The 25987-nt window shown below is 37.3% G+C and overlaps 3 protein-coding genes across 3 annotated transcripts; all 3 read right to left on the reverse strand.

Annotated features, from left to right (window-relative positions):
- Positions 1 to 1633: 1633 nt before the first annotated feature.
- On the reverse strand, positions 1634 to 2371 carry LOC137825288 (uncharacterized). The gene has a single exon (XM_068630962.1). It carries the CDS (start codon positions 2369 to 2371, stop codon positions 1634 to 1636), a length of 738 nt encoding a protein of 245 aa, XP_068487063.1.
- Positions 2372 to 5958: 3587 nt separating this feature from the next.
- LOC137826752 (uncharacterized) lies at positions 5959 to 17026 on the reverse strand. Its single transcript, XM_068632890.1, has 8 exons — positions 16690 to 17026; positions 16346 to 16587; positions 16048 to 16254; positions 15883 to 15975; positions 15697 to 15798; positions 15408 to 15614; positions 6226 to 6336; positions 5959 to 6149 (listed from the first exon to the last, which is right to left on the reverse strand). Exons 1-8 carry the CDS (start codon positions 16748 to 16750, stop codon positions 6090 to 6092), a joined length of 1083 nt encoding a protein of 360 aa, XP_068488991.1. The 5' UTR covers positions 16751 to 17026; the 3' UTR covers positions 5959 to 6089.
- Positions 17027 to 17489: 463 nt separating this feature from the next.
- Positions 17490 to 21140, reverse strand: LOC137825289 (uncharacterized). Its single transcript, XM_068630963.1, has 5 exons — positions 20450 to 21140; positions 18559 to 20386; positions 18371 to 18476; positions 17678 to 18294; positions 17490 to 17523 (listed from the first exon to the last, which is right to left on the reverse strand). The coding sequence occupies exons 1-5, from the start codon at positions 21138 to 21140 to the stop codon at positions 17490 to 17492; spliced, it is 3276 nt and encodes a 1091-aa protein (XP_068487064.1).
- Positions 21141 to 25987: the final 4847 nt, after the last annotated feature.

Raw genomic sequence — 25987 nt, forward strand, 5'->3', positions numbered from 1 at the left:
ACTTCTCAAGATTTAGTTTCAGCTTGTACCTAGCTATTGTTGTGAACAATTCTTCTAGGTCAGTGACGTGCTTGCTCTTCTCCAGGGATGTTACGACCATGTCGTCAACGTACACTTGCACATTCCTTCCGAGCATAGGGGTGAACACCTTGTCCATTAGCCTCTGGTACGTGGCCCCCGCATTCTTCAGCCCGAAGGGCATCACTTTGTAGCAGTAACATGACCTTTCTGTCATGAAAGCAGTCTTTTCCTCATCCATGGGATGCATCTTAATCTGGTTGTATCCTGAGAAGGTGTCCAAGAAACTGAGCAACTTACACCCTGACGCATTGTCTACCAGGGCTATACTTGGCAAAGGATAAGAATCCTTTGGGCAGGCTTTATTCAGATCCGTGAAGTCAACACACATCCGCCATTTCCCGCTGCTCTTCTTGACCAGAACGACGTTAGCGAGCCATTCTGGATATTGGATCTCCCTGATATGGCCTGCTGCTAGGAGTTTCTGCGTCTCGTCCTTGATAGCCTGCCTCTTCTCTTCATTGAACTTTCTCCTTCTTTGGCGGATTGGCCTGACTTGGGGATCCATAGCTAAACGATGGCACAAGAAATCGCGGTTAATCCCTGGCATGTCAGAAGCAGACCATGCAAACGCATCGAGATGTCTACTTATAACCCGGGCGATTTGGTCTTGTGTCTCGCTATCTAAGGTTTTCCCCAGTTTGAACGTCTTGCCGTTGATCTTCTTCTAAAGCCATTCCTCCTCCGGCTGAGGCCTCCTCTCGTTGGCGATCAGCGCCCTTGCGATACCTGACTCCCTGGCGGTCTCGGGGCAGCTTCTCTCTTCCTCCACCCGAGCGGCGCTCTCGGACCTCGCCTCAATATCTTCCATTGGCACATCGGGCACATCGCCCTCGACGGCCACCTCCAACGCCACATCCACAACTCGCCGTTTCCCCGGCTCAAGCTCCACGCCCGGGGGCAGCGTTGTGGTTACGTGGCATACATATCTCTTGTTCTTGAGGCTGTTTTCATAGCACTTCTTCGCCTCCTTTTGGTCAGAACAGATGGTGATGATCATCCCTTCCATTGATGGTAGCTTGACCTTCATGTGCCTTGTTGAAGGCACAGCTCCTGTCCTGTTGAGTGTTGGCCTCCCCAACAGGATGTTGTATGCCGACGGAGCATTCACGACGAGATACCTGATCTTCTCTGTGCGCGAGGCCAGGCCGTCTGTGAACGTCGTCCTTAACTCAATATACCCCCTGACTTCCACCTGGTCGCTGGCGAAACCGTACAGGCAGCCCCCACAGGGCCTCAGCTGGTCAAGGGATAGTTGTAACTTCTCAAAGGTCGGCCAAAACATCACATCTGCCGAACTTCCTTGATCGACCAGCACTCGATGAATAGTCCTTCCTGCCGTGACGAGCGAGATTACGATAGGGTCATTGTCGTGAGGCACGACATCCCTAAGGTCGTCCTTTGTGAACGTGATGTCCACGTCGGGCGAGTGGTCTTCAAAAACCTCCACTGACATCACAGACCTTGCGTACTTCTTCCGCTGTGACGCGGTGCACCCGCCACCCGAGAATCCACCAGCTATGGTGTGGATCTCGCCGTGGATGGGTACCTCGTGCTACTGTCCCTCGCCACCCGCCGTTTGGGAGCCTGATGATTGGCCCGCTTGCTTCTCCAGCAAGTAATCCTTCAAGAACCCACATTTGACCAACTCGGCGAGCTGGTGCCTCAAAGCCAAACACGAGTTGAGAGAGTGGCCAAAGCTCTTGTGGAACTCACACCATGCGTCTGGTTTTGGTCCCAACACCTTGTCTGTTGTTTTCTCGGGTACTTTGAGCCTGACCGCGATATTTGGGATGGCGATCAGGTCCGCCAACCCCATCACGAAATCATACCTTGGCGGGCGATTAGCCTCTCTGGGCTTCCCTGGCCCCTTTCCCTTACCTTTCCTTGGGTCATAAGGATGGCGCGTCCTCTGATCCCTCTTTCCCGCCGTCGCTTCCATCACCCTCTGCGGCTGGATCCTTGTCTGAGTGCGTGGTTTAGCTGGGGCCACGTTTCCCCTTTTCTCGGAGACTTCGCTCTCAGCGGCGATGTGAGCCACGGAACGTCGCCGAATTTCAACGAACGTGGCTGGGTGAGACCTAATAAGCGACTCACTAAAGGGCCCAGGCAAAACGCCGTTTTTGAAGGCATGTACAAACATCTCTTCATCTTTACCTGGCAAGCGGACTATTTGAGCTCCGAACCTGTTCAAGAAATCCTTCAGGGATTCCCCCAGGTACTGCCTTACGTCGAACAAATCATAAGACACCAACGGCGGTGCCTTATTCATTATGTACTGCTCAACGAACATCTTGGAAAACTGCTGAAACGTGGTAATGTGGCCAGTAGGCAAACTGACGAACCAGTCCAGCGCTGTTCCACTGAGTGTGCTCATGAACACCTTACAGTAGACTGCGTCCGACCCCCCCGAGAGCATCATCTGGGTGTGGAACGTCGTGAGATGAGCCTCAGGGGCCTCCACTCCGGTGAAAGACGCCTTCACCGCCACCGTATTTGCCGGGACCACCAAGTCCATGTCTCTTGAGAAAATGGCATGGGAAAGCTACGTGGTGGGGATGGGGGTGCATATCCGTCCCCAACCGCGCGCTCCTCCCGTTTTTGAAGAGCTTTACGCAGCTCTTCGTTGATCTTGTTGAGCTCCTCATTCCTAGCTTGCGAGGCCACCAGCGCCTCGTGCATTCTTTCTTGTTCAGAACGTGATGCAGCTATGTTCTCCTGCAGCGTCCTCATCATGTCCATCACCTGCGTCATAGACACAACATCCTCATCTGTTGACGGCGCGATTGAACTAGACCGCGCCGTCCTCATCCTTTCCCAGCAAGCTCAGCAACTCAAAGGAACTCCGAACGAACAGTAAAACTTCGAAAACCGACTGCGACAATAAGCAGTCGAACAGAAAACACCAACACTTCAACAAACTCAAACTGTGGTTGGGAATCACCTTTTATACGGCCCCACGGTGGGCACCAGATGATCCTGCCAGTTGACCTAGTGCAAGAGCGTGGCCTCGTCTCGATCTTTCTCACCAGCTTGACACCACGTGCCCTTCACGTCCACACTAGTCTCTCTGAGAACCTGAAAAACAAAAGATGGCGCCTCTGCGGCCGGTGGCGCTCCGACACTCAAGTCAGTAACAAGAACACCCGAAAACAGAGAGAAAACTATACTCTGTAGAACCGTACTAAAGTGCACACAACCCTAGCAATGAGCCGTAATGAAAAACGTACCTCTGCAAATTCTGTTAAGTTTACCTTTATAGCTAGGTTTTTTCTCTCTCCAGGCAGTTACGCTTTGGACGCGTGGCTCGCATCCAACCCAGCACGTGTCTCTATCTGGGCCGGGGTAGCAAGTAGCACCCAGCCCTACACGTGTCATCATTTGAGCTAAGGTATCTCGAGCGTCATTTCTACACTGTATCCAACCCTACACGTGTCATCATCTGGGTTGGAATGACAGGTAGCGTCCAACCCTACACGTGTCATCATCCGAGTTGAGGTAACTTGAATATTATCTGTGCGTAGTGACTAGCCGCACGACCAAGTTCCCTATTCGAGGAGTAATCTAGCACGTACTACACTGTGAAACATCACATGACAAGGCGAGTATCGGATGCAACAAAGTGCATCATCTCTGTGATATCGCTTGTCGTGAGTGCCACCCTCCTTATTGCTACGCCGTACACGTTCTAGCTGGGGAAGCCTTGCCACCAACGAATGTCCACTCTGGGAGTCCTGTCGCCGATGAGCAAGGTGTTCCCCCCAGCTTACTCGACCTTTGTTCCCCATGCTGGTGCAACAACCATCTTACTGGACTTACTCGCTTGAAACTACTCTTCTAAGCCTCCAACAGTTTTAACTAGGTTTCCTGGAAGATCCGGCGGTGTGCCCCCATTGGCGATGTCTGACCACCCGATCTTTCATTGTCTAACACGTCGATGTCATACAAACCCGGCGACAACCGGCTATGTTCATTGCGACACGCCACTTCCATGAGTCGGCGACTATGCTCACTACTGAACCATTCATCTCTCTCTTGCCCACGTGTTCTGTTGAGCACGCCCCACACGGTCACGTGCCAGACACGTCATCACAACCGATGACCTGGTCGGTACACCTTGTAAAAACTGTGGATAAGCTTTCAAAGGGTAAATCCAACTTTGAGAATGTCTTGGCATCTCAAAATTGTGTTTTTGGAAAAGCAGGATTGGGTTTTAATCCACAAAACAAGTTTTCAAACTCTTTGAAAAATGCCAGAAAAACAACCGATTGAAATATCGAAACAACCGGTTGTTACAAGTTTTTACTGCATGAAGAGAGGTCATTATGAGATGGATTCCCAAAATTTCTGTAAAATTAGGTTCTGTAAAATTAGGAAATATTTTGTTTCTAAAGGTATTATGAGATGGATTCCCAAAATTTCTGAAGTTCCCAGTGATGAATGTAAATCAAAAGGACCCACATTTGTAAGGGGACCAAATCTTTGCACTTGAATTTGACTTTTGTAGGGAAAATTGATGGAAAGCATGCAGTTGTGGTACCTGGACAGTGGTTGTTCCAAACACATGACTAGCACTACAAAAAAAATTATTTTTAACGGAGGTTATATTTGGCATTACCGGCGGTTTTAACCCCCGTTAAGTGCATTACCCGCGGTTTGCTTTTCTCCTGGTAGATCCAGCGTCGCTAACTGATTACCGGCATTACCGACGGTTTGATACCCCCCGCTATTTCTGGCGGTTTGAAACCCCCGGTATTCCCGGCGGTTCGAAACCTCTGGTATTCCCGGCGGTTTCGAAACCTCCGGTATTCCTGGCGGTTTCGAAACCCCTGGTATTCCCGGCGGTCTTAAAACCCCCGGTATTCCCGGCGGTTTCTGAACCCCCGTTACTTTTAGGAGGTGTATATATATAAAAAGTAGGTGACAAATAGTAAATATGGTAAATCAAAATAGCCCAATGGTTTTCCTTTACAAGTCATGTTGTTACATAAACCTGTTATGTATACTTAGATAATATCATTGTACACTTGGCTGTAATACTTATCTTATTATTTAGATAATATTTACTAAAATGGAGAGATTATTTAATGCGCTAATTTAAATATACTATCTGATTTTGATTAACAGTTTCAGATTTTGATTTTATCTAACAAGAGGCAGTACTATCTTATGTATGCAATTTATTTAATTATGTAAGAAGCTAGAAAAAGTACCATCAAACTCAATTTTTCATACAAGTCATATTATGAAGCACCAAGGCGATCCCTGTACACTAAGATTTGATTAATTTGAGAACCAAAAGTATATGAATTGGATCAATGAGAGAAACTCATGTCTAAAATTTGGGTTAAAAGTATACCCATGCTTCTCACTTGAACACTAAATACTACCTACGAAATCCAAAATTTTCCCAACTTTCTCTAATCAATTTAATATTAATAATGACTAGTATCAAGCATAAGTAGAATAGAAATTTTCATTTGGAATTATACAATCAAAATACAAAATGAAAAATGCAGAATTGCATAATATGTAATAAATATAAATGTGCAATATCTCTTTCAATCAAAATAGAAGGATATTCCTGTGGCTACTCTTTTACCATTACTAGAAACCTTTTTAACACCTATTCTTGTGGCTACTAATAAAATTACTGGAAGGGTCCGTCAGTATAAAGCCAACCGGGTTAATTTATATTGCAACTTTCCAACTACGATGTTTCTAAAATTTCAAATCTAAAAATTTTAAAACATTAATTAGTGGCTAAAAATCCCCAACTAACTTCAAATTAATTTGGGAAAATCATACAAAAGTTTAGGGAGAAAAGACAAAGTTTTTCCATTGTTTAAAAAAAAGGAAAAGACAAACCAACACTAAAAATATAAAGTTGCAGCTCCTTGTTAATCCTCTTTGTATACCATAAAAACAAAACAGTACCCACAAATAACAAAAACCTATGAAATCTCAAAAAGTGAATAATAAAACAGTTCCTACTAAATAACATTCTTCGGCTATGATTCTTGATGTTGATCATTTGTTTCATCATTAGGAACACTTCCTTGATCCGATGCCTAATATATAAAAATAGTTATAATAAGTAACATTCCAATTATAATATAAAATATATTTTAATTTAATAAAGATTACCGGTGATGCATGAAACATAGCAAAATCATGAGGCAACTCTCCTGAATAGTTTTGCACCAAAAAAGTCATCATTGCCTTCATTTCATTGACTTGTGATGTCAACGTAGAAACCTAATTTAAAAAAATAAATGAAACTAATCACTTGTTATCATAATACTATTGCCAAATCAAATAAGTCAATACCATACTAACAATTAAAATATAATAATATACAATTAAAAACAAGAAAAGTAAATAATTAATTAATAAAGAGTTATATCCTTTAATCACACATTCTTTATTTTATACTAAATCACCACTTTCTAAAAAAACAGAACTTACAATAATAGGCATGATTGTATCTAGCTACTTATATCACATCATTACACCACACTAATTAATATCCTATAATTAAATATTAAAAGAAAAATGTTAAATAAATATTAAAAGAAAAATGTTTTAGAATCCATATAACAGCAGCTGGAAATCTGATTCACAAAAATATTTAAAAGAATAATGTGTATCTACTTTTTATTGAAATGTTGTCTTGTAAAATAGTGGAATAAGTGAGAGCAAAGACCAATAATTGAAGACACTGATTATCAACTAAATCTAATTGTAAAACAAAATAACCTTTCAGTGTTTTTTTTAAGAGTATACAAATGAAAAGTGAGGTATTGGAATGATGCTGATGTCGTCTTTTATTTATTCTTGTTTTGTAAAATCTTTTATATTATCTTATTATCAACTGTAAATATAAGTGACTTATCTTAATTATTTTCGTTGTAAAAAAATTATCTGTTAAATCATGAAAGCAATGTAGGATGCACATATATCTCGGAAAAGAATAAAGGTACATATAGGGAGGAAGAACCAAAGAGATATAAAATAAAAAAGTGGAAGAAGGGCGATAAAAAGAAGAAAAAAAGTAAAAGAGAATAAGGGACCGATTTTGTGATATATAAAAAGAAGGATAGATGAAAGTGAAAAGGTGAGTATATATTAATAATTAATAATAAATCAAAGGGCAGCAAAAAGGACGAAATAGCTAAAAACATAATTAACCTAAACAACTCTATCTTCCCCCTGATCAAACAGTATAATAAAGGAACAAATGCTTAAAATACAGCAGTTAAGCTAAACTCTATGATGTGAATGTAACTATAAGAACACATGATTCTTGACATTCTTAGGAGCAACTTGAGCTGGATTGAAAGGCACTTTACTTTAGAATTGGATCAATGTTCTAAATTCAAGAACTCATCAAAACTTAGCACCAACCAAGACTCATATGGAAGTCCATGTATTGTCAAATTGAATCAAACACAAGGAATGAAGAACAAGAATTAAAAACTGGACAGAATTGAAAAGCTAGCTACTGAACCAAATAGAATAAATGGAAACCAAGCTGAAAACAAAAATGTAAACGGTAGAAAAATGAAGGAAAACACTAGGAAATTAAGCTACCAAATGGAAATTGAAGAAAAGGAAGAAGAACACTTATAGAAGAAGATGCTTGCTGGATTTTGAGAATTGGAAGAAGCCATTCACGCCACTTGGAACCTTGAACCAAGATAAGTGATGGAGTGCCACCACTTGAAGCTCACCATAGCTCACAAGATAAGGCAAAGAAGAGGAAGACTCAAAACTCACAAATTCTCTCCCAAATTGAGTATAGTCTCTCTACTATAAAATTCCAATCTCCATTGTACAAGCTAAGCACCTTTATTTATAGCCTAGAGGTGCTGAAAATGCAAGCTAAATGGCACACAAATGCAATGAAATTCGGTTTGGCACCCCCTAGGCTCCTATCTACACTCCCCCCTAGACTCCCTTACTACTTACACCTTTTTATTACATTCACACCCCTATTCTACAAAAGAAATAAGAAGAGCCATTTTAAAAATGCAAGCTAAATGGCACACAAATGCAATGAAATTCGGTTTGGCACCCCCTAGGCTCCTATCTACACTCCCCCCTAGACTCCCTTACTACTTACACCTTTTTATTACATTCACACCCCTATTCTACAAAAGAAATAAGAAGAGCCATTTTATTATACTCTTGTCCCAAAGCTCTTGCCATGCTCCTAGTAATTCGTTGGGCTTGGGCCCCTTGTTGGGCTTGGACCCCTTGATGGGCTTGGGCCCCTTGTTGGGCTTGGGCTTCATGGCCTAGAGCATCCTCTACTTGGTTTCCATCATACTCCCCGGGTTGGAGAGAATTCGTCCACGAATTTGGGAAACCTGCAGCAAAAGGAGTGAGATCAGTAACATTGAAAGAATTACTACCAAGATAAGTAGAGGGCATATCTAACTCATAGGCATTATCATTAATCCTCTTGATGACTTGGAAAGGGCCATCACCACGAGGCATAAGTTTGGACTTCCTTAGAGAAGGAAATCTATCCTTTCTCAAATGAAGCCAAACCCAATCACCGGGCTCAAAGATTAATGCCTTTCTCCTTTGGTTGGCAGTGTCAGCATACTTACCAACTTTCTTCTCAATTTGTAACTTGATGCGGTTATGCAAATCTTTAACAAAAGATGCCTTTTCAAAACCATCTTTGCATAGAACCTCATCAAGGACAGGAATGGGAAGAAGATCGAGAGGTGTGAGGGGATTAAACCCATAAACAACTTCAAAAGGAGAATGGTTAGTGGTGGAATTCACTACTCTGTTATAGGCAAATTCAACATGAGGTAGTAAATCCTCCCAAGCCCTTGGATTCCCGGAAATAAAGCATCTTAATAATTGACCCAAAGTTCTATTAACCACTTCGGTTTGACCATCAGTTTGGGGGTGGCAGGTAGTAGAAAACAGAAGTTTGGTGCCAAGTTTCCCCCATAAGGTCCGCCAAAAGTGACTTAAGAACTTAGAATCCCTATCAGATACTATACTTCTAGGAAGTCCATGCAAACGAACAACTTCCTTGAAGAAGAGATTTGCAATATGGCATGCATCATCCACTTTGTGGCATGGAATAAAATGAGCCATTTTAGAAAAACGGTCCACTACCACAAAGATGGAATCCTTACCCTTCGATGTCTTGGGTAGTCCTAAGATAAAATCCATAGAAATATCAACCCAAGGCATTGTAGGGATAGGAAGAGGGGTATATAAACCATGGGGTTGGACCTTAGATTTAGCCTTCCTACATGCTATACATCTATCACAGAAGGTATGTACGGATTTGCGCATGTGAGGCCAAAAGAAATGTTCATGCAATGTTTCTAAGGTCTTAGCTACCCCAAAATGTCCCATAAGCCCACCCTCATGAGCCTCTCTAACAAGAGATTGTCTAATGGATCCTTGGGGAACACAAAGTCTTTTTCCTTTGAAAAGAAAACCATTATGTAAGAAAAAGTCTTTGTGACCTCCCTTGGAACACTCTTGATAGATTAGAGAGAAATCTAAGTCATCATGATAAAGTTCCTTTATGTGATCAAAACCTAAATATTGAACATTTAAAACATTTAACATGGTATATCTTCGTGAAAGAGCATCGGCCACTACATTAATTTTACCTTGTTTATGTTTGATCACATAAGGAAATTGCTCAATAAACTCCACCCACTTAGCATGTCTCTTATTAAGCTTGCTTTGGCTTTTCAAATATTTAAGGGACTCATGATCACTATGAATCACAAATTCCTTTGGAAAAAGATAATGTTGCCAATTTTGCAAAGCTCTAACAAGAGCATAAAGTTCTTTATCATAAGTGGAGTAATTGAGATGACTCCCTTTGAGTTTCTCACTAAAATAAGCGATGGGGTGTCCTTCTTGAAGGAGGACGGCCCCAATGCCTATATTAGAGGCATCACACTCTATTTCAAATGTCTTAGCAAAGTTAGGAAGGGCTAGAATGGGGGCTTTAGTTAATTTATCCTTCAAAGTTTGAAAAGCGTTTTCTTGCTCTTGTCCCCACTTAAAAACCACATCCTTCTTTACTATGGCATTTAAAGGTGCGGCAATTGTACTAAAGTCTTTCACAAACCGCCTATAAAAACTAGCAAGGCCATGAAAGCTTCGTACTTCATTAACATTGGTGGGTGTAGGCCAATGTTGAATTGCTGCAACTTTTGTTTGATCTACATGCACCCCTTTATGACTAACCACAAACCCTAGGAAGTCTATATGATCTAATGCAAAGAAACATTTAGCATGGTTAGCATACAACTTCTCCTTCCTAAGGGTTTCTAGAACTTGTCTAACATGTGACTCATGATCTTCTAAGGACAAGCTATATATAAGAATATCATCAAAGTAAACCACAACAAACTTGCCAATGAATGCTCTTAAAACATGATGCATGAGTCGCATGAAGGTACTAGGAGCATTAGTCAAGCCAAAAGGCATGACCAACCACTCATATAAACCAAATTTGGTCTTAAAAGCGGTTTTCCATTCATCACCATGTTTAATTCAAATTTGATTGTAACCACTCTTAAGATCAATTTTGGAAAATATTTTAGACCCATGTAATTCATCCAACAAGTCATCTAACCTAGGAATGGGATGCCTATATTTGATGGTGATGTTATTTATAGCGCGACAATCCGTACACATCCTCCATGTCCCATCCTTTTTAGGGACAAGTATGACAGGCATAGCACATGGGCTCATGCTATCTTGTACCCACCCCTTAGCTAATAAATCCTCAACTTGTCTTTGAATTTCTTTGGTCTCTTGGGGATTGGTCCTATATGCAGGGCGATTTGGTAAAGAAACCCCGGGCATGAAGTCTATTTGGTGTTCAATCCCTCTTAGAGGTGGTAAGCCTTTAGGAGGATCTTGAAACACATCTTCATATTCCTTTACCAAATGGTCCAAACATGTGGGACTATCCTTAGCCGACTCATATTCAATAGGTCTAGGAATAGCTAAAAAAATAGGCTTGTGAGTAACTATTACCTTTTGAACTTGTTGGGAAGATATGAGAAGGCTTCTCTTGGAATTTTTAATTTCTTTTTCTTTCTCTCTCTTTTCTCTCATTTTGACTTGGTCCTCATGTACCTCCTTTGGAGAGAGAGACTTGAGAATGACTTTGTGTCCATGGAAGTTAAAAGAAATTTTGTTGGTAAAGCCATCATGAAAAAATTTTCTATCAAATTGCCATGGCCTACCTAAAAGGATATGAGTAGCTTCCATTGGAACAACATCACACAAGACCTCATCTTTTATATTTGCCAATGGAAAATGTAATGAGGACTTGTTTGTTCACCACTATCTCACCCACCTCACTCAACCATTGTAACTTGTAGGGCTTGGCATGAGAGATGGTAGGCAATCCAAGTTTGTCTACCACTCTTGTGCTTGCCACATTTGCACAACTCCCTCCATCCACAATCAAAGAGCAAACTCTATCATTAATAAGACACCTTGAATGAAAAATATTTTCTCTTTGAGTTTCATCAAAAGGTTTTAACACTTGTCCAAGCATGCGTCTTATTACTAATAGGTCACCCTCATGTGGGCTTTCACTTTCACTCTCACTTGGGGATCTAGAAGGTGAGGAATGTCTAGAAGATTCGGACCCATGCTCACTACTATCTACCCCATCATGCATATACATAGTTCGTTTAGTAGGGCAATTAGAAGCAATATGTCCATAGCTTAAACATTTAAAACACTTCTTACTAGACGATTTTTGTGGTGATTTAGGCCTAGCATTGGAAGTGGAAGGCTTAGACTCTCTAGGTTTGAAAGTAGAGTCCTTAGAAGGGATGTTTGAAAAAGAGTTTTTATTTTTCCAAGAAGAGTGGTAGTAGTTATCTTTAGAAGAATTTTTGAAAGCATTTTTCCTAGCAAGTTGATTTTCAATTTTGCTAGCAAGGTGCACCACATTTTCCAAAGAAGAATATTCTTGTAACTCTACCACGTCTTGAATATCCCTTCGAAGTCCACTCACAAACCTAGCTATCTTAGCCTCCTCACTCTCATCCATATTAACTCGAATTAAAAGCGTGTCTAGTTGTTTAAAGTAATCATCCACACTTAGTGCGCCTTGATGAAACCGTTGGAGTTTCAACATAAGGTCTTTCCTAAAGTGTGGGGGTACGAATCTAGCGCGTAAACATGCTTTCAAATCGTTCCAAGAGACCACGGGCGGCCTCTTGTGTAGGTCAATGTCCATGAGGTATTGATGCCACCATTGCATGGCATAGTCCAAAAATTCTAAAGAAGCTAACTTAACCCTATGCTCATCCCTAACCCCATTTACATCAAAAATTTGGTCCACCTTAGCCTCCCATCCTAAGTATACATTGGGATCACTATCACCACTAAAACTAGGAAGTTTTACATTTGGAAAACAAGGGCCAGCCACATGTTGGCGCCTCTCTTCATGGTGATGATGTCTTGGCCTTGGATTGTCTTCATAATAACCATGGGAGTGCCTTGAAGAATGCCGACTAGGAGGAGGAGTTCTTTGCTCACGGTTTTGATGCATTTCCTCTCGGTTTAACTCCAAACTTTGGAGCCGTGCTTCCATCTTCCTTATCACCTCAAGATAGTGAGCATTGGATTGCTTGGCATTCTTTAAGTCCTCATAAAGGGCTGCCTTTTGTGGTGAGCACGGTTTGGAGGACTCTCCACTAGAGAAATGAGCCATGAGCAGAAAATACACAAAAACAGAAAACAAAAACAGTGAAAGAAACTTGTTAACAATTAAAAACAGTGAGATATAGGTTGCTGGAAAAATGCCCAAGAAAGCACTCAAACCACTCCAAGAAAATATTCTGTCCTCAACCAAGCCTTGCTTGTGAAATGGAGTAGCTTCAAGTGAAATATGTTACAGCAAACCAACTTACTTAAGAACAAGTCTTCACACAACTTTTAAGAAGAACAAAAAGACAAGCAAGAAAAAGGTGTAAACAATAAAAGCTAAACCAAAAACAGAGAGTAATGTATGACAAACTAGAAAGAATATGAATGAAAGACAATCAAGAAAAATAAGGAACTCAATGAATAAAGAAGGCACACAAAAAGAGTCCTAAAGAAAAGTGCTAGAGTAGATTAAAGAAAACAGAAAACAGCTACTGAAATTTTTTATTTTTTTTTTAAAGCAAACTGTGCTATGTTTACAGATTTAACTGTACCGATTGAAAGCGAACTGGAATGTGAAAAATTAACCACAGAAACTTCAATGTCTTAACTCAAAAATGGCACTGGAATGAGGTAAAAACAGTAAGCCAATTGAGAGAAATAATTTTTTCAAAATTGCTGCCCAATTACCGTATTCTTTTCGGCAGTATTGTACACTTTTCGTATTTTATTTATCATTTTTTGTGTACTTGGAATTTTTGAGTGATTCTTTTTTCTATGCTTTTGTAACACTTTGAAGTATGTAAATCCAAATTTTCAGAAATTTCCTATGAGCCAATTAATTGCAGTAAATTGAAAACAGTAGTACGTTTGGAAGAAAACAGAGGAGCCTATTTAGGAATGAAAAACAGTATGATGAACTAGCAAAAACATAATGGAAATTGTGTAAAGGAACTTGTATAGAATGAAAATACAAGCATGAACTCAAATCTAAAAAGGAAAATGCACAAAGGATCAAGCAATAAACTCAAAAAACAGAAAGTAAACCAAAGCAAGAAACAATTAAAGCAATAAAAGTACTACTAGAAGTAATGACAATTATGGAATAACATGACTAAGACAAAACTTGACATGATTACAAAATTAAAAGACATATAACAAGATATAACCACAAGTGAAAGGAAGCTTAAGGTCAGCTCTAGGAAGGAGAATGCCATTCCAAAAGAGCAGCAGCCATACTCATATGAACAATGAGTGCTAGAGTCCTTTTCACAAACACATGGTGTAACAAAGAAAACAGCAAGAAAACTCAAAATAAATCCTAAAACAGAATGGTAAACAACTTGAATTAAAGAGCTCTTGAAAGTAAAGTGCAATACAACTCAAGAATTAAGCAAAAACAAACCTGGCTCTGATACCACATGATGTGAATGTAACTACAAGAACACATGATTCTTGACATTCTTAGGAGCAACTTGAGCTGGATTGAAAGGCACTTTACTTTAGAATTGGATCAATGTTCTAAATTCAAGAACTCACCAAAACTTAGCACCAACCAAGACTCATATGGAAGTCCATGTATTGTCAAATTGAATCAAACACAAGGAATGAAGAACAAGAATTAAAAACTGGACAGAATTGAAAAGCTAGCTACTGAACCAAATAGAATAAATGGAAACCAAGCTGAAAACAAAAATGTAAACGGTAGAAAAATGAAGGAAAACACTAGGAAATTAAGCTACCAAATGGAAATTGAAGAAAAGGAAGAAGAACACTTATAGAAGAAGATGCTTGCTGGATTTTGAGAATTGGAAGAAGCCATTCACGCCACTTGGAACCTTGAACCAAGATAAGTGATGGAGTGCCACCACTTGAAGCTCACCATAGCTCACAAGATAAGGCAAAGAAGAGGAAGACTCAAAACTCACAAATTCTCTCCCAAATTGAGTATAGTCTCTCTACTATAAAATTCCAATCTCCATTGTACAAGCTAAGCACCTTTATTTATAGCCTAGAGGTGCTGAAAATGCAAGCTAAATGGCACACAAATGCAATGAAATTCGGTTTGGCACCCCCTAGGCTCCTATCTACACTCCCCCCTAGACTCCCTTACTACTTACACCTTTTTATTACATTCACACCCCTATTCTACAAAAGAAATAAGAAGAGCCATTTTATTATACTCTTGTCCCAAAGCTCTTGCCATGCTCCTAGTAATTCGTTGGGCTTGGGCCCCTTGTTGGGCTTGGACCCCTTGATGGGCTTGGGCCCCTTGTTGGGCTTGGGCTTCATGGCCTAGAGCATCCTCTACTTGGTTTCCATCACTCTATCTTCTCCCTTCTCCCTTCTCCCAGACCAAACAGTAGTATAAAGGAACAAATGCTTAAAATGTGATTAAGTTAATCTTCTCGCTAATAAAACACTATACCATAAACGAACAAATACCTAAAATATAATTGACCTAACTCTATTTCTTTTATGTAAGTGTAGGACTAATAGTAACGACAGATTCTTTCTTGATGAAATTCATCAAATCATGCAATGAACTCAAACGTCTCACACAGTTAGTAATGTAAAGTTACGAATATGACTCAAACGTCTCACACTATACCACCAAAGATGAACATCTTCATATAGCTAAGTAATTAATAATGAACCTGATTTTGTAAATCTGTATTGGAAGATGACCCACTGCACGAATGCGCATTGCAGCCAAACACTTTAGAAGGGTAAGGACCCAAACCTAAACCTCTAACACGTCCACAGTGTTCCCGGCTTCCGAAAACACAAGCTAAGGAATCGGTTGTTGATATTTCTTTAGATATGAGTGATGATGAGGTTAATTCAAAAGCTTCAATTTTTTCCTACAAAGAACACAAGAAGAAATAAATTAAACTTACATTAAGTGTGATTGACAATTATAGACTTTATTAGAATTAAACTTACACCAATTTCCTTCGCTTCATCACTCACAAATGCTCCATTAGCATGCTTATGTGTAGCTATCCATATATCTCCTCTACTAACCTTGTGTCCACACTCTTTTTCCTATTAAAATGAAGAAAAATTATATGACATGTTGTAATAGAGATTAAAACATAAATTTGACATGAACATATGTATTATTTTCACCATTTCATCTCTTTTCCTCGCAATGGTCTTAGATCCACCCGTGTGAGCAATGGTTTGCTTTGTCCTATTCTCTTTATTTTTTAGAGCATTTTCCTAATCATCAACATATAAAAATTAATAAATCCAAATGTAAATGTAAATGTCTAAAAAATGTTTTAGTTATACCTTCGTTTTTGAATTCAGACGGTAATCCACAAACAAAGCCCAATGATCTCTATTTATTCCTTCTGGAGCCATTGCAATCAATTCATCTCTAGTACGTGTTCCATCATTCCTTTGATGCCACAATTCTTGTCGGTGGTCTCTCCATTTTGTGTTAAGTGATTTAAGGACATGATTTATATGAACATCAGAATGGATATCAAATTTAGCCTTCAAAACAGTCAACAAATAAAATTAACAATAATTATAACATATTTAAATTAAAAAAAAAAATTATAGTATAACTTTAGACATGATTTACCTGAATAGTGTTTTTAAGTATATCTTCTTTATAAACTTTAGGAATCTTCCTCCAACTAGAATAACTAATAGGAAATGCATTATGGTTTCTTGCAATACTACCTAAGAACCTATTCAATAATGCTCCACCATCTGCAATAGGTTGTCCCTCATTATTCCATTTCACAAGAATCCTTTCATTAGGAGGTAGATGCCAAACATCATTGGTTCTTAGCTGTTTTGTGTTTCTCTTTCCTTGCTCATCTATGAAATATTAAAAACATTTGTGTTTAAGGGATATAAGACTAAACGGAAAAATAATACTACATAACTATATATAACATTGTATGATTTTAAGTGACTTACCAGTGATATCAACGAGCCATGCTCTTTTGCGGGTTGGAGGCCTTTGTTGATGTACTTGCATCTCAGCTTCCTCGTCTTCTTCCTCTTCATTTTCTGAATATACATCTGATATACCAGGTATTGTTGGTGCAGGTACATGTACATGTTGATGTGGTGGCTGAGAATCAGATTGAGGTGCTATTGGCGGTTGAACAATGAATGTAGGAGCAGAGTTGGTATGACTTTTTGAACATATCCTAACTTTCAAGGTTCCTGAAAATAAATAAACTCAATGAAAAAAAAACAATTGTGTCTGTGATTATTAATAAATTTGAAAAAGAAGTGAAAACAAATTACTTGGCTGAGATGCAGTTGAAGGTGGAAGGGATGTTGTTGGAGGTGTAGGGTGAGCATGTTTAGTACCTTCTTGAGGTGCAGATGGAGGTGGATGGGGAAATGAAGATGGAATACCTTTAGGATTACTTGTTTCAAGTCCTGCATCAATCACAAAATTACAAGTGAATTACAAATGAATCAATATATTGAAGAATGAAATTTATAGAAGACAAATAAATTGTATGAAAGTTCAGACATCTAACCAGGTTTATAAGGGTGAGTACTAGGTCTTGAAGGATTACTACTCACTTGAGTTTCTGACTTAGACTTACTTGAGTTTGCAAATTTCATCTTCAAGATTCCTAACAATCAATAAAACTCTTGAAGTTAATGAAAATTACATATTAATGAAAATTAAAACTCAAAATTTTAAATTGAACATAATACCTGAATGAGATGGAGGATAAGCTGCAGATGAACTATTCTTATTGGTTGGTATTTTCTTCATCTTCAGGTGGTCTACAAACAATAAGATAAACACATAAATTTATGCATCACGAGGATAATAAACACATTTACAAAGGTAATATTGCTTCACATGCAAAACAAGGATAATAATTACATAAATTCAAAGTTGTAGGATAATAAATTAAAATGAAATAGTAAAAAAAACCTTGTTAGTTGTATATTTTCTTCCACATCTAGAAATAATGTTTCTATGTTTTGTTGTTCAAATGGCTCAGATTCATGAAAATTGTCAACATCATCTTCAACCATGTTGTACAAGTCTCTAGGCTTTAAATGTACAGGTATGCACCAATTTTTATCAAACTCATCTTCTACATAATACACCATTTGAGCTTCTGATGCCTGGATGTATGGCTCATCATCATCATTATCACCAGTGTGGATCAAGCGTGAAAAGTTTAGTAATGTAAATCCATACTCATCACTCATAATCCCTCTAGAAGTAGTTGTATTGGTCCACATACATTTGAATAAAACAACTGAGAATCGACCATGGTAGTTTATCTCAATTATGTCTATCAATCGACCATAATACGGTACACCTCCAAACCGCATTTGATTATCACTACTACTTGCATAACTCCTTGTTCCAAATGTACCAAACACTCCACTGTTTTGTGTTTTAAGCCAAAGGTCACGCTCCAATATACGAAATTTGAACCCATTAACATTGTAGGCACTATACCGCTTTGCACAATCAATCGGACCCATAGCTAAGAATTTTAAATCATCTGAATGGATACCAATTGATTCATTCCTTATCTAAAAAAAAAAATATCATATGAAATGTAATATATATATATATATGAATAAAAAACTATGTTTATCATATACATACACGACGTGAAAACCACTCTGCAAATTCTCTATGAACCCTCTTGTCTATCATAGAGGATGATCGTGTGCGACTTCTTAGTTGTCTTCGTAGAGTATCTCTAAATTCCCTATGTTAAACATATAAAATATATAAGTTAATACTAAAGAGAAAATCAATTATAAAAAAAACACTATGGTTCATAAACTTACTGCAGAAATGGGTCAACTATGGTGCAGTTAGTTAACACATGACGATGTGCTTGCAACTTTTCCTTTGTAGATAGAGTGAAATAAGTAAAACCCCCAACTGGTTTTCCGACTGACGGGAACAATGTATTTTCATTAGAAGGCACAACTGCAGGCTCATCATTAACACGATGCAATCGATTGAATACAGTCTCAATTCCATCTAAATATCTCGAACAAAAAGTTAAAGCCTCTTCAGCCATGTATCCTTCAGCTATTGACCCTTCTGCTTGTGCTTTATTACGAACATAAGACTTTAGTTTTCCTAGATACCTCTCAATGGGATACATCCATCGATATTGAACGGGTCCTCCAAGCTTGGCATCTTCTACTAGATGCACAATTAAATGAACCATGACTGTAAAAAAAGAAGGAGGAAATAACATCTCCATGTGACACAATGTGAGGACCACTCTACTTTGTAGCTCGTCAAGTTCATCCATTTTTAAAACTTTATTGCACAATTTTCTAAAACACAAACATAAATCAATCAAAACAGAACAGACTTCCTTAGGAAGTGTATTTCTCATTGCCAAAGGTAGAAGTTGCTCCATCAAAATATGTGAGTCATGACTTTTCAATCCTCCAAGCTTACGTTGTTTGACATCAATGCATCTGCTAATGTTACTAGAGTAACCATCTGGAACAGTTATGTTCTTCAAAGTTTTGAGAAAGATATCTTTATTTACATTTGTCAGTGTATATATAGCAGGGAGATATCTACCATTTTCATCAGGCCAAAGATCAGGTCTAATACCCCAAAGCTGTAAATCCTTTCGTGCCTTTAGATTGTCTTTACATTTATTTGAACTGTCATTCAACAATGTAAACACCACATTATCACATACATTTTTTTCAATGTGCATAACATCCAAATTGTGGGGCAATAAGTTGTCTACCCAATAAGGAAGTTCAAAAAATATACTTTTTTTTCGCCATTGTTGAGTGTCTAACTTTGCATGATTAACTCCCCGTTGTCTTTTTGCCCTCTCTTCAAGTATTGGTTCTTTCCCAAATTCAACATTAAGATTCTGAACTTGTTGTAAGATATCATATCCTGAAATTTTCAAAGGTGGACTTCTATCTTCTATAGTTCCATCAAATCTCATGCGAGCTAGTCTAAATCTATGCCTTCCATCTAACCAACGACGATGGCTCATGAAACAAAATTTACCACCTTTAAGAAGCTTCCTAGGAATGGTGTCAAAATTACATCTAGGACATGCCAACCCAGTATGTGTGTTCCATCTAGATAGGGTTCCAAGACCTGGAAAATCACTAATAGTCCACAATATAGCTGCATGCATATCAAACACTTCATTTCCATATGAATCAAATGTTTTCACGCCAGTATTCCATAACTCTTTCAACTCTTCTATTAATGGCTGTAAATATACATCAATATCATTTCCTGGAGCTCGCTTTCCAGGAATGATCATAGAGAGAATGAATGAACTTTGTTTCATACACATCCAAGGAGGAAGGTTGTACGGTATGAGTACAACTGGCCAAATACTGTGACTAGTGCTTAAATTTCCATATGGATTAAACCCATCAGTAGCCAAACCAAGTCGCACATTTCGAGGGTCTGAGGAAAATTGAGGATGTTTAAAGTCAAATGACTTCCATGCTTCAGAATCTCTTGGATGCCTTAAGATGCCTTCATCTGTACTTCCCGATGCATGCCATCGCATATGCTCAACTATTTTAGAAGACATAAACATCCTCTGTAAGCGTGACTTCAAAGGGAAATACCTTAAAACCTTTGCAGGAATCTTTTTTCGTTTGTTACCTGTAGCATAAGCAATTGTACTCTTTTTTTTTTACTTCCATCTAGATGTTTTACATTTCTTACAAAAATCCTTATTTGCGTCTTCTCCAAAGTACAACATGCAATCATTCGGACAAGCATCAATTTTGGTGTAATGAAGACCAAACTTCTTAATGGTTTTCTTCGCCTCATAGAATGAGTGTGGAATCTTTGCATGTTCAAAGGCATCTGCTAACAACTCTAGTATCATGGACATTGCCTTGTCACTTATTTTGCATAGACATTTGATGTGGTACAACTTGATCAAGAAAGAAAGTTTAGAATATTTATCACACCCTTCATATAAACTCTCTTGACCATCTTGCATTAACTCAAAAAAATCTTCAATATCATCATTCACAGTATGGCTTGGCTGTGCACTCGGTTCCCTATCATTCACCATGTCATTGCTATATTGATGATGCCCAAATGCATCATTAACCATATCACACATTAGATTATTAACAACAATTCTTTCATTATCTTCTTGCGGCATTACATATGCTTCATCTGTCACATTTACTCCTGTTCTCTCCCCATGTAGAAGCCAGACTTTATATCCACTTGGAAAAGGTTTAACAATCAAGTGCTCATACACTACTTCACGACACTCCCATTTGTTAAAGTTGCACTTCTGACATGGACATATTATCTTCCCCCTCACACCATTATTAGCAAATGCAAAGTCCAAAAATTTATTCAACCCTTTTATATATTCTGGTGTATTTCTTGGCATGTTTATCCAAGATTTATCCATTGAAATGAGGTCTGTTCAAACAACGATTGATAAATCATTTCAAGAAAATAATATCATAGTTAAACAAAATGTTATAGTTAATTATTTTAATAAAAATATATTCAATGATCTTAATTTTTTATTAGAAAAAAACTGTTGAAAGTATTAAATTGGTGATGCAATCATTTGTTTTTATATTTTCTTAATGATTAAGGAATATTAAGAAAAGATAAAAACAAATCTTTAAAAAAATTTGATGCATTTAATTGCTCCAATTTCTATACAAAAGAAATCAATTCAGTGACACAGCACCAAACATGTGAGCGTGATTGTTCTGTCATGTTAGGTAACAAAGGATGAAGATGGTGTGTGAATGAAATCCTATACAAAAATGAAAAAAAAGGGTAATATTTGGTCTCCCTTTTGCATGATTTTTGTAGATTTGAGGTTTTGTTTGAGACTTTTATGATTAATTTTCTGACTTTGGAGGATTAGGATCCTAATGAAGATTAGAAAAGAAAAGTGTATGAGAAAGTTATAATTAATAACTTTAAATATTAGTAGTTATTTTAATTTATAAAATAATTTCCAATTTAATTAAATAATAATTAATTATTTTGTTTTCTAAAATTTGTAAAGTAATTATAGTTTATGACTTTTATGTTATACAAAATCAGCTAAAATCATGTTACTGTAGTAAAACTTTTACGTATATAAAATATAAAGTAAAATTATATATATTTGACTATTTTTTGTATGAAGTTGTATGATTTATCTAAATTTATAATATTATTTTTTATGTTCAAATCACATGTATAAATAAAATAAATTTTCAGTATAAAACTAACATTTCATGAATGGTAATGTTGCTCCAAAATAGACTTCAATAATTAAATAATTATTGTACATGATTTCGACATAGATTACTAGGTATATAAGTTAATTGTGTTAAAAAAAATATAAAAAAATTGTTTTACTATAAATTTTTTTATATTTTTATATTTATTAATTTTTATTATAAAGATATAATGAGAATAACTTGGTTAAGATGGAGGGAGAACCAAAAAATAATAGAAAATAAAAAAAATAAACATAATTTTAAACAACTACACAAAAAAGTAATAATGAATAATCATATTAATCTTCTTAACACATTGCATAATCAAAATTAACATATTTAAAAGTACTTTTTACCAAATAATTATATTTATTAAATATTTAAAAATAAAAATGTTAGAACAGGACCAATTTAAAAAAAAACATACTTAATTCTATTATTAGAAGTAGAGAAAAGACATCCTTTTCACTACAAATATTAGGGTGAAGTTTTTAAAAGTTCATTGATTTGATATTTTGGGGATTGATTTGATGTTTTGGAGACGGAGAGCTATTAATCATAAAGAGCGTGTGGTCACAACTTCTGGCAGTATATTTGACATCAATGACATCTTTCTTATCATATTTATTCATGTATCAAACTCACACCATGTATACCATCTCTGCCAATACTTTTCAACAATCATTCTCACCTTCAAACTTACTAATTTCTAGTTTACTTAACTTGTCTATTTAAAAACTAACATGTTGAAAAACACTCTACATAAAAGTATAATATTGTTAAAGATTAATCCCACTTGAACATTTGACTGAACTCTTTGATTATTTTGCTGCAAAAACATAAATGTAGAAAAGCATACTGATTACACAAATTTATATAAGTTGTTTGTATGCTATAGCAGATAGTTGAATGTATTTGAGAGAAATATTAGAAAATAAACTTATTTTTAGTCACTTTTATATATTATGAAAATAAATATATCTAATGAACGTGAAATCTACAAAGTGAACGTAAATATTAGTGAAAGATTGGAAATATAGTTAAAGGTACTTTTTGCATAAGTGAAGAAATATCTTGATGGATGCCTCCACGACACTATTTTCTTCAGTGTTGTGGTCCCCCAATCATAACCACCTGCACTCACTCACCTTTCAAAACTCCTATTCATTGGAACCTCACACACACACCACTATATTTATCTTTCCATCTTCACCATGCTAACTTATATTTCTTAAATGTTTTTGGCTTGGTTGCAGTGGCCGCTCTTCATTGATACAAACACTCCAACTAATTAAAACCACACTGTCTTACGGTGAAACTAAACAAAACAGAAGCAACTAAACTTTTTCAAAGGTCAAAAATTGCAAATGAAAATAGGATGCAGCAGAGACAAAACAAAAAATAGAAAAAAAACAGAGTTCATCAACAGCAGCACAAGATCCTTTCACACAACATCCAGAACATTTATAAGAAACAATGAAAAAAGATTGTACCGAGACTAATCAGTTCCAAGAGTTGTATTCGATCCTTGCGAAAAACTGGAGGCACGAACGCTGTATAAAACGCACCGCAGCTTTGGAAATGAGAAATGGAAAAGATGAAAATCAAATTTAAAAACTCAAATAGCAAAAAACGAAAATAAATACTTAATATAACAAAAACAGAGTGAGTAATGAACCTTCTATTCAGAGGAAGAATGGAGAAGCTGAAGATGATTTTTTAGGGCAAAAAGGAAGGGAAGAACAAAGGGAAGAACGGAGGGAAGAACGAAAACGTGAGAGAGCTGAAGGAGGAATCGTGAGCTGAAGAAAAGTGAGCTGAGGAAGAGGAAGAAATGTTTAAGAGTGAGAGAGGTGCTAAACTTTTGAATGAAAAAGTATTGGGGAAAGAAAAAATAAGAAAAAAAAAATTACTTTTGAGAAAACTTTAGAAACTTATCAGGGGTTTATGAAAACCCCATGTACTAATAGGGGTTCTTATAACCTCTTCTAAAAAACTGCCGGTAAAATTAATTTTTTGTGTAGTGTAGAGATAAATCTAAGTTGGTGAACATCATCTTCAAACAAGAAGAGCATGTGACATACGGAGACGACAACAAAGGAAGGATTCTTGGAAGAGGCTCTATAGGAGACAAGAGTATCTTGTTGATTCATGATGTTTTGTATGTGGAAGGACTAAAACACAACCTAATTAGCATTAGCCAACTGTGTGACAAGGGTTATCAAGTCATCTTCAAACCAAACTCTTGTGAAATTTGCCTTCCTAATTCAAAGGAAGTAATGTTGATTGGTAAAAGAATCAACAATGTCTATCTCTTAGATATCTCTTCTCCTTGTTCCATTGGTTGTCTTCTTTCTAAACATGATGAATCTTGGTTATGGCATAGAAGAATAGCTCACCTTCACATGAATTATTTGAACAAATTGATTTCAAAAGATCTTGTGATAGGGTTGCCCAAACTTAAGTTTGAGAAGGACCACATATGTGAAGCATGTCAAAAGGGGAAACAAATTAAAAATTCCTGCAAACTTAAAAATGTTGTTTCATCTTCAAAACCCCTTAAGCTGCTTCACATGGATTTGTTTGGCCCTTCAAGAACCATGAGTCTTGGTGGCAACTATTATGCTCTTGTTATTGTTGATGATTTTTCTAGGTACACATGGACGCTCTTCTTAGAATCAAAGAGTGATGCTTTCTTTGCCTTCAAAAAGCTTGTTAGAAGTTTACAAAGCACAAAAAACAACAGCATTGGCTCAATAAAGAGTGATCATGGAGGGGAATTTCAAAATGAGAAATTCATCAAATTCTGTGAGAAGACAGGGATCATGCACAATTTTTCTGCACCAAGAACTCCTCAACAGAATGGTGTTGTGGAAAGAAAAAAACAGATCTCTTGAAGAGTTAGCAAGAACCATGCTAAGTGAATCTTCCCTACCCAAATATTTTTGGACTGATGCTGTTAGTACCTCTTGTTATGTGTTGAATAGAGTACTAATAAGACAGAGAACGGGTCAGTGACTGACGTGTTGAAACTCAGGGGAGTTTTAACAAAGTCTTCAAAATGATTAAGAAGGCTGGTAGCAACTAGAGGTGGAACATTCAGTTCCGTCGACAGATTACAGAAGTACATGTACAGAGTTGAAGCGCAGGTGAACATTGTTTCGTGGCTTCAAGTGGGAGATTGTTGGGTACGAAGCTAAGACCAATTGGGTTGGGCTGACTAGACACCGTGTTTAGTGAGTGGGCTTAATCATTGTGTCCCCATTATAATTTCTATTTAAAGAGATCATTGTACTTGTAATTGGTGTGCAACAAGACAGAAATAAAACCTAATAGTTGCCTGTGTGGATGTAGGTTGCAGTTGGCGACCGACCCACGTTAAATCTTGTGTTGTTTATTTTATACAGTTGATTCTTGATTATGTGTATTGCTTTTGCATGCGTTTTTTCTCATCAGATTCATCCAAACCCCACCACGACGTGGGAGACACCAACTTTATGTTGGGTTCAATAGTGTCAAAGTTCAAGGGGGGGAGGGGGGGTGAATTGAGCTTTTAAAACTTTCGCATAGATTCAGTTTTTATCACAGTACAAAGAAAATAAATCGATTTATTTAACAACGAACAAATTTATTTTTATACTGCTTATGTACTTTAAGGCGTTTATCTCAGTTGAATGATTTTTTATTTTAAGATTGAGTTAGATGATTTGTAGGCAAAGTTCAAATTGATTTTCACAGGATAAAATCAGAGAGCTACAGCAGTTAATCACAACCTTTGAATACAAAATCAATGCTTGTTTTTAAAACAATTAACAGATTGAATTAACTTTCACAGAACATGAATTCCAATTATGTTTCACAACACATATAGATTTACACAGAAGTTCTTCAAAAGGTTTTCCAAAAAATCAAGAACAGTATACACGTACCCAGAAAGAACATATTCAAGCACAATTGAATAGATTTATTTCTTGACATATTAGTTTGATCAGCGATTATTGAGTGCAGA

This window comes from Phaseolus vulgaris, chromosome 8 (assembly GCF_000499845.2).
Source record: "Phaseolus vulgaris cultivar G19833 chromosome 8, P. vulgaris v2.0, whole genome shotgun sequence".
Lineage (NCBI taxonomy): Eukaryota > Viridiplantae > Streptophyta > Magnoliopsida > Fabales > Fabaceae > Phaseolus > Phaseolus vulgaris.